This window comes from Rhinatrema bivittatum, chromosome 3 (assembly GCF_901001135.1).
Source record: "Rhinatrema bivittatum chromosome 3, aRhiBiv1.1, whole genome shotgun sequence".
Taxonomy (NCBI): domain Eukaryota; kingdom Metazoa; phylum Chordata; class Amphibia; order Gymnophiona; family Rhinatrematidae; genus Rhinatrema; species Rhinatrema bivittatum.
Window position 1 is genome coordinate 552063666 of NC_042617.1, and position 10137 is coordinate 552073802.

General features: G+C 41.4%; 1 protein-coding gene across 1 annotated transcript in view; it reads right to left on the minus strand.

Annotated features, from left to right (window-relative positions):
- DCBLD1 (discoidin, CUB and LCCL domain containing 1) overlaps positions 1-8537 on the minus strand; it is a 105794-nt gene extending 97257 nt beyond the window's left edge. Inside the window, exon 1 of the mRNA XM_029596439.1 lies at positions 8214-8537. Within this exon, the coding sequence (XP_029452299.1) occupies positions 8214-8295 (82 nt within the window). The 5' untranslated portion in view covers positions 8296-8537. The remainder of the gene's footprint in view (positions 1-8213) is intronic.
- Between the last annotated feature and the right edge of the window lie 1600 nt (positions 8538-10137).

A 10137-nucleotide genomic window follows, 5' to 3' on the forward strand; every position in this document is an offset into this window, starting at 1 on the left:
GGTGGATGCCTGGAATGCCCTTCCGGAGGAAGTGGTTAAGACCAAAACTGTGAAGGAATTCAAAGGGGCGTGGGATAAACACCGTGGATCCATAAAGTCTAGAGGATGTGAATGAAGAGTGGGTGGCTCGCGGGAATGACGGCTACTACCTGGAGATAATACCCTTATTCAATAAACAAACACACATTTAATGCAATTCCAATATTACTCTAAGCTTCAACAGCAAGAGGTAATGTGGAAAAAAGGATTTGCATTCACAAAAAAGCGGGGAGTAGCTTGCTTGTTACGGCGGGTACTACCCCAAACCAAATAAGCCTGATACTTCACTTTCAATGCATATCCAGCATAGCTCTCTGCTTCAACGGCAGGGGGGAATGAAGAAAAATTGATATACATACAGACAACAACCAACAAGGACTGAATTACATAGTCTGGGTAAACAAATAAGCATGGGTGTAGCTTGCTTATTGCGGTGGTTACTACCCCAAACTAATTAAGCTAGATATTTCACTTTGATGCAGTTCCAACACTGCTCTCTACATTAATGGTGGGGGTGGAAGGGAAATAGAACCAAAAGGTTTCTAAGGGCCAAGAGTAACAGATAAGTATGAGGAAAAAAAAAAGTGCGAAAGCTTGCTGGGCAGACTGGATGAGCCGTTTGGTCTTCTTCTGCTGTCATTTCTTTGTTTCTATGTAATTAATATGTTTCTTTTTACCAAAGCCAGCTTCTGAAAATATACCATTTAATGATTTGACACATTTTCTGGAAAGCTCCTCTATCCAAATCATAGATAGAGGAACTCTGTTAGTTTCCTCTGTTTCTAATTATAATTTGAATGGTGTTATGAAAAGATATTTTGGGAAATATCCAATTAATTTTCATGAAATACCTGTAAAAATGTTTTCCCAACCTTGCCTCCACTACCCAAATACGGAGGAAAGCATTCTTACAAATTAGGCAAGAAGTTGCAGAAATTGGATTTGTTTTTTTTCTCCGTTTTCCATGTAAGTGCATAGTAAAGAAGGATGAGGACTGTTTTACATTCTTTGCCTCTGAACAGCTAAAAACTTGTATATTCTAGAAAATTGGCTATTCTATCCCCTGTGACCAGTTAGGTAATATAAAGTGGTGCTGGAAATATGCTAGGCTTTTTCCTAAAGTAAATCTCTTAGAATAAATCCCATTAAGATTTCTGTAATCTCCTCCCTATGTTTATTGAATTTTCTGTTAAATAGTGGAAGGATTGGTTTTCTTGTCTTGTGGATGGTGATAATATTGTTTCTCCATGTGTTTCTATAATTCAAATGTTTATGGCTTGTATAAAAAAATGCTATAAAAAAATAAAAATAAAAGGGTCCTGGCAGCATGGAGGCAATCCCTGCCAAAGACTTCAATTTGGCAAAACTTCTGGAACAGATAAACATCAGGTGAAATTAAAGCTTAGTTTGAGGTTATATCTTCCTGTTTAAGGTTTTCTGACAAACTGCATGGAGTGAGCAATGAAAGTGATGAATTAGCCTTTCTTGCAAATATAGTAATTGCCCTGGTCTTCAGTAATTTACCAGTGCCTAGGAGGCCAGTGTTTAATACATTTATGTACCAAACAAGTTAGCAATATTCATAGCAATGTGAATAACACTAATGCAACCATAGATTAGGAAAGCTTTCATCCAGTAGGTGTCAGTGTGAATCCTCTGAGTCCAGGGGATGGAATATAATGAAATTGCTTAGCTTAAGTCTGACAAGCAGGCTTAGAATGTACTGGGAAGGTAGGCCTCTTTGGACTCCGTATTCTTACCATTGACTCCTCCTTCACGTGACTGTACAAGTGTAGGAAAAGAAGAAGAAGAAAACAACAGATGCACAGACTCTGTGGTGAGGGAGTTAGTTCTCTCCTTGGACCATGTTTTGGAAAATCACATGCATTTCTCAAAACATGCTTTCAGATGTGCAGACAAAAAATATAGAAGCATAGGACAGAGAAGTAACGGACAGAGGGAGAAAGAATCCTGAACCTTCAGCCGCCTGCCTAATAATTGTAAGAAAAGTATTTGCAATACATTATTGCAGCTATTCTCTTTGCTACATTTGTATATTATTTTTGTTGTAGGGTTTTCTGGAGCATAATTTAGCATTAGTAATAAAACACTGTATATTCAGGCATCTACAGTCATGCTGACTCAGGGTGCGAATGTGGTATGAAGTGCTTTGTGTAGCAGATACTGCCAGGAAGAAAGCCTGCAGGATACTGGCTTCTTTTATGTTTCAGGGCAGTGGAGACTGACAGTGAGAGAGTGAGCAAGAGTTACAGAAACAGTGAGAAAAAGATATAAAGAGAGAAAGTGTTTCAGGGCAGTGGATGTATGTCTTATATCACACCCACAGAGTGAACCTGCAACAATCTGTGCCTGTCTGAGTGTTAGGTTTCTGTGGGGTATCTGTGCCTCTCTAGGTATAGATTAACTGTGTCTGTATGAGGTATATATTTCTGTGTACATATACATATATCTCTATCTATAAGCATTTAAAACTTTCAAAAAACATCTTAATTTTTGGACTGATGATTAAAAGTGACCTTAAGCGGTGAAAACACTGAATGAAAACCCTTCAGTATCCGTGGAATGATATGATGGTCCTTATCTAGATAATTAAGAATTGTCCTCTGTAATTTGAAATTTTGAAATTATTTTTTGCATTGTTTCTTCACAATATTATTATTTCGTTTGCATATGATTGTTCAGACTGTTTTGGTGTAGTATACAGACATACAGATTATATATATATATATATATATATATATATATATATATATATACATACACACGCACATATATATAGTATGAATGGAAGGGAGGCCATGGCTCAAAAGGTTTGCTCACCCTGAGTTAGATTGTAAACTCACTGGGGGCTCAAGTTTCACTGTACCTGCATTTCATTTATTGCCAGGGCACCATATTAAATAGATATTTTGCAACCCAACAGTTTGTGGCTGAAATTTAATTTCCTGCATTATGGGGAAATTCTCACGTTGTTCTCTCCTGCAGGTGCCATCAGTCGGCATGAGAAGACCACGCCATCGATGTACTGACACTACCCTTTCCCCTACCCCCCTCCCCCTCCAGATGGCACCACTGCTGGCATACAGCCACATCTTTAGGCAAACATAGCTCTTTACACTCATTAACAGGCAACAGTCAGCCATTTCATGGTCTCTGAGCTACATTAAATCTGTTAACAGAAACAAGGCATTTAAGTCAATAAATAGAAAATTATATGCACACAGAGAGGACTACAGTAACAGGCACAAAAAGGGGGTGAATTAGCGCAAGTTTGAAATTTGTGAGAAGTAGCGCCATTTGTTAAGGCCTCAACCCTGGCAATAAATAGATTCCACATTGTGCCATCCTTTTCTTCGATCTGATTGCTATGACCAAGTCACTGCATCCTATCAGCCTCGGCTGACACAAGAAAGAGTCAGAGGAAACCAGGAATAAACCCACACTATGCAATGCATACATCACCAGGTGTTTGCAATGCCTGTTCTATGTAAATTTATTATAAATACAATATTGCATTGTGAGATGCATCGATGCTGGACAGAGGTTACATAGTTTCAATAAGTATGTCAACTATCAGAATACAGCCATGCAGCCTGCACGTCTAGATTTTATGGTGGAGAAAATAGCACGTGCTGGCTGACAGCGGGAAGCTGGAGGGGAATTGCTTTGTCCCATGGAAGCAGGGGCACAGCGTGAGATGACTCCATACTAGGGAGCTCTCTCTTCCTACCAATGTAAGCATCCTTTTGTTTTTTGGCAAATTCACGTTTTACAAATTTATAAACCTACATCCTGCCAGTACAACCAATTCCACACAGCCACATGGAAATCTTAGCTGGCTTATGATCCCTTTTATTAAACCAGCATATGATTAATCTACAACTGTTGAAGTCCATGAGCTTCAGAAACCACACGGGTCCCTTCTTCCTCTGTCATCTTGAAAGTTTAGCACTACAGCATCTGTAAATTATTCCCTCCACTTTTCTCCGGAACCAGTACAGCTCTACAATTCTCCAGCATAGAATGGCTCTGATCCTCAAGAGCCACAAACAGGTCTGGATTTCAGAATAGCCATAATAAATATTCATGAGATACATTTGCATGCACTGCCTCAATTGTATGCAAATATAGTTCATGTATATTCATTGTGGGCATCCTGAAAACCAAGCCTATTTATGGTACTTGAGGACTGGAGTCAACCACTTCTGGCACAGAATAGTATCTGCATCTCTCAATATAGTTTCTTACTATGACTGACCTCTAAAATCCTCTTCTCACTGGCAGTCAGACATGTCTCATCAAGCTCCCCCTGGACATTAACACACCTGCCAATTCCAACCAAAAATAGAACACACAAAGAAATAATCCTCAAAACATTATATCTATCACCTCTTTAGGACACTCATTCTTTCATTTCCAATCCCTCAGTTCTCTCATATACTCTGGCAAAAACATTACGGGTTTCCCCTTTTAGTAAATCAGCAATTATTGTAGGTAAAGTGCATTTTCAAATTCTTGTACAGTAAAGTTACCCTGATCAAATTTTAAACATATTTTACCAAGTGTGCTCTAGGGGGCTCTCTGGCACTTAACAGGTTTTTATTATTAATAATTTTAGAGGGAGTAAAACGAACAAAGCAGCCAGCCCAGGAAGCTACTGCCTCCATATAATAAATACGACGACTGCTTATTTCTATAGAACTAATAGATGTACGCGGCACCGTACAGACACACCGAGTGTACTACTACTGAAGTTTTCTGTGAATCCTGAAACTAGTTTGGGTTAGGATAACGAATGCTTGGTTAATGAAAGTGTCCCCAGGAAAGGGCCAAGAACTCTGACCAGTCTGCTCCTTAGGCACGAAGCAGCAACAGCTAAGAGCCTATGTGCAGGTCACACTTGTGCAGCCAAATATCTCTGCAACAAGAGAGGCTCTAGGGAGTTCATGGACTTCATAGGATTTTTTTTTTTTTTTTAATTGCGTTGAGTGTCCTGGGGACCCCATAAACATGCATGAGATAAATGTGCATACTTTAGTGATCCAGTATATGCAAGCTTACCTCATACATATTGAGTGTGGATGCCCTGAAACTCTGACCGACTGCGAGATCTCTATGGCAGGGCATCCTCAAGGGTTTCCCAGACCTGAGTCCTGTTTTTGGTTTTTTTTTAAGTCATATTATACAGTGTCTACAACTATCTTTTAAGATCTTAGATGTACACTTCTTTTTCAGATGGCCAAATGCATATATCAGTTTTTGTCAAGTCTGGGTTTTTTTTTTTTAGATTCTTTAAGCAGAACTGTCACAAATTCTCTCACTTATGCTTGGATGTCACTCACCCACAGTGGCTATCTTGCCACTAAGGACATCACCGACTGTACAAACCAATCAAGTACAAGCAAGGGGAGGGGGAACTGGTGGCATTCCTTACAAGGAAGCAGCTTAAAGCAAAATTACTAAATAACCTTGAAATTGTTTTTCTCGCGCTGGCCCAAGTTCAAGAATGCTGAAGGGAGAGGATGCTCCTGCTCTCAGAAGCTCAAGGATTCACAGCTAGTATCCCTAGTTGACAAATCCAACTTCCTATTGAGAGATACTCAGCATGCAACATCATTCACCTGAACAATTCGTTACTCAGGCAGCCAAACCTAACATTAGCTGTCCGCTGAGTCACCTTTGCACTGTCTGTTAATAAAAAAAAACAAAACACAATGAAAGTTTATGATACAGGGTACTATCCTACCCCTGATTTGTTCCAGCTTTAGCTTTCATTGTCTTCACAGGAAGCACGGTTGGCTGACACTGTCTGAAAACTTTGCGAAGACAACCCTTGCAGGTAGAAAGCTGCAAAGAGCTGGAAACTCCTGATTGCATGCCTCTTTTCACCAAGACTGCATGATCTGCAGCAAGTCACTTCATCTCAGTTTGCTCAAAATGTACATGATTTATTTTTGGTTCACCGAGCCTCATATAAAATAGTTAATACAAACCATATCAAGGCCAGCAGCACGATTTGGCAGAGCTAATCATTCCCATGCAGTTCCAGAGTTAGTTGTGCAGTCATTATATTCATGTGGCAAAAAAATATATATCTAAAATATATTTGTTATCACTTTTAGCATGAAAAACACTTGTAGTGTTTTCTAAGTTGCCAATCACAGACCCATTTTGTGGAAAAAATTTGCAAAAGGATACTTTGCTGTAGTAAGCTTTCCCATGAAAATGTATTTAAATCTTCTCCTAATGAGCTATTGTGATGCAAAATTATGCAAGGTAGCTTATTAGGGGGGGAATTTGAGAAAAACAGACACATGAAAAGGTTTTGTGGGCCTGTTTAAGGGTGTAGTTATTTTCTTTGGAAGCCTGGGGTGGGGGAGAGCCTACCCCCCCCCCCACCTCAATTCCCAATGGGAGGTCAAAAAGGTCCCATCTCAGTGAGGATTTTAGAAGCCCTGTCCCCTTATAGTGCTTTAAGTTTACCAAATTTGGGAGTGGGGGAGGGGGGAATCTTCCTGAGGCTGGAGCAATGCCCACTCACTCCTGCCCCTCTGGCAGCCATTTTCAAAATGGGCACCAGCTGATCCCATTCATGCCACAAGGGTGCCATTTTGAAAATGGCAGCCAGAGGGGGGCAGGAACGAGTGGGCACTGCTCCAGCCTCAGGAAGATCTCCCAATGGGTAAGCTTGAGAATTGAAAACATTTTTAAAGGGCCATAAGGGACAGGGCTTCTAACAGCCCCACTACTATGGGACTTTTTTGCCTCCCCAATGGGATCAGGGTGCCACTGGCTCACCAGGGTGGGTCTTATATTTTGACGCGGGGGGGGGGGGGGGGGCCCTCTTGCAGGCTGCATGACCTCTTTAAAACCATGGGATGGAGCCATCTGCTTGCGAATTGTTCCGCACATTGCCATGGCAGGAAACACGAACATTTTGCACCAAGTTTTACCACAAATGCAAATTAACTCAATTACATCCAAAGCAAAACTTCAGAAAAAATGACTACTAATTTGCAATAAATGTGGTTTTAAAAGTTTTCAAGGATATGAGTAAGAGAATAATGTGAAAATTAAAATAAGGAAAGTGCTGCTTGGTGTACAAAAAAAATGTAACTAGGGAATTGTTATTTTTGTCAATAAAAAGTTTAAACAAAGTTTTCAGATGTACTGGGAGGGTGAAGCATACATAATTTTTTTAAATCCCGAGATGAAAAGCTATACACAGACATTTTAGTAAATCTTGGGAATGGCTGTGGCAGTAATGCTTAAAAATACTCTCAAAAGATCAAAAGAGGTCATTCATTTTAGAATATTATATTTTCTTTGTCAGTGTCACTGAAAGTCTGGGCCATCCATGGTTTGATTCCTGCACAGTACATCTATCCCAAATTACTCTAGCTGATCAATATCGCTGGGCAATCGCCTGGATAAAAATGTCGCTACATTTCTGGTACTAGATCCTTTTGAAATCTATTTTACTTCCAATTCCGAGCATCGCGGGACGGAGTGAAAGACCCGAACGAACCGAATGCTGCTCTTAGGGTTGTTGATGCATTTAAAGTAACATTTATTTCTGGAGCTGTTTGTCTTTCCCCTGTGCAGAAAGCATGGATATTTCCAGAGGCAATCAAGATCCAGATTCATGATGGCCTTGAATCGTTTAAGTTAGAAAGAAAACAAAAACAAAACAATCGGCAGTGCGCCCTCTGCAAACGTGAGGAGGCGCCTACCTGAGCCCACACTCAGCACGTGTTACTTCCGGGCCAGACAGCAGTCTCGCTGTCCGTCACCCCGGTGCACGGCAGCCAAAGTGCCGAGCAAAGAAACTGGCTAAAAAAAACAACAACAAAGCAATCCTCGTCCACGTTAAATGCATATAAACATCTACTGATTTATGATCTACCTTAAAAAAAAAAAGTACATCGCTTCTTGTATACATATATAAAAGGAAAGCAATTAAAAACAAATGCAAAGTCCAGGGGAGCAGCAGCAGAGGCGGCGGGCAGGGTGCTCGTGCCTTCCTCCCGGAGCTTCCCCTGCCCGGGATCACAGGACTAAGCGGCCGAGAGCCGATCCCTTGCACAGGCTGGGAACGAGGAACTGCAGCGCCAGCTCCGGTTCCTCCCGACACCGATCGGGGGTTAACTCACCTTGTCTTTCGCAGAGCAGCGAGTCCGGGGCGGTGAAGAAGAAGAGGAGCGCCGGCAGTAACAGGAACCTGGAGCAGCCCATGCTGCTTTCCTGCAAACGACGCCCAGCCTGAAGTGAGGAGTTTCTGCACCCGGGATTCCCTACTCCTGCTGCTGCTGCTCCTCCTTTCCCGGCCCCAGGGCGGGATAAAAAGCGAAAGTCAACTCCCCAGCCCGTCCTGGAACTGCAGCGGCACCAGGCGGTGGGGGTCACCCCCGATTCCCAGAAGCAAGAGAATACGCTAAAAAGATGTACGTGGTGTGGTGCCCAACTCTGCTTGACTACTGGGCTTTCAGGACATCCCCAATGAATATACGTGTGAGATATATTTGCATACAATGGAGGCAGTGCGTGCAAACTTATCTCATGCGTTTTAGTTCTCCTAATTGAAATAGGCAACCGGGCAGCAGAATGGATGTTAACAGTTCCCACATCAAATTGATTAAAAGTGATCCAAGATGAAAACAGCAATGCTACCTGCATTCTTCAGAGTTATCTTTCTTTCTCCTGTCCAAACATATTCATTCTCTTCGATTTGTCCATTTTATTTTATGGAATAAAAGAGCTGTACTAGCTGGCTCTGATTTGGGTCTACTTTCCATTGAGGCTGTGACTGGCTAGGGGACACCCTAAATGCTGGCGCAATTGGGCATTTTTGAGGTTTTTTTTTTTTTGGGGGGGGGAGTGGGGGTTAGGTTTACACTGAAAACCAATTTTTTTTTTTTACCACTTGGGGATGGGGTATCAGGAGGAATTGGGGGGGTGTCCCTAAACCCCAATGATTTGGTATTACTATGGGGGGACCATGTTGGGACATATTTATAAGGAAAGGGGGTGGGGGGCATACCTTATGTTATGCTGACAGGATTGGGGGGCTGTCATTGCACGACTATTTTCCCATTTTTTTATTTGGTTGTCGGGGCCGCCTCACACTTTTTTCTTCTTGGCAGGGGATTTTAAGAGGCATGGCCCTTCAAGGTGACGGTGGTCCCGCGAAGATGGGGCCAGCATGGCTTCTAAAGGGCCAATGCTGCATTCTTTTGCCCAGAGATAAAACAATGCTGGGATATAGCCGCAATATTTTTTCATGATAGTGGGATCCCGCCTGTGAAAAAAAAATTCACCCCTTACGGCACCTAGGTCTTAGATTGTGAGCCCTCTGGGATCAGGGAATTACCTACAGGACCTGAATGTAATCTGCTGCGAAGTGCCAAAAAAACAGAATATAAATTTAAAAAAAAACTTGCACAATTGTTAAATTAAATTAACAATTTAGAGCAGAGAATTATGGTTGCCGTGTTAGTCCACTTGGATACGGGTCAGTAAGTAAGTTGTAGGTGATACCTTTTTTATTGGACTAAATTAACACATCCATGACGACCTTTCGGAAATTACTCTCTTTTCATCAGGTCAGTGAAGAAGCAGGACAGTTACTCTGAGTTTAAATAATACAGAGTCAGCTAGGTTTTAGGCTGGCTACATCTGACATTAAAGCTCAGCAAAGGGAAGTGACAGGGGGAGGCAGAATGCCAGAGGTGAGGAGCCAATGTCTTTATTAAGTCTTTATGACATTGTTTTAAGGAGTTTGATTATCCTTATTTCAAATGGTTTCTGTTCTTGTGCACTTCTAAAATTCTCTTTAAGTTCCCTGATTGTGAGGTAAGAGAATAGTCTTCTTTTGAGAAGTGCTTGCCTGCTGTGCTGTTATTCTCTGTAATGTTTTCCATGAAGATTGATTCTTGTCCTTAATTGTTGGCCTGTTTCACCAAATGTAGCAACTTTCTTCACATTTTTTGCATTGGCTCATGCACGCAGTATTCATAGAGCAGCATGAATGTGAATCACTTGTTTAGAATGTTGGGTAGCTGTAGAGTCCTTTATTGA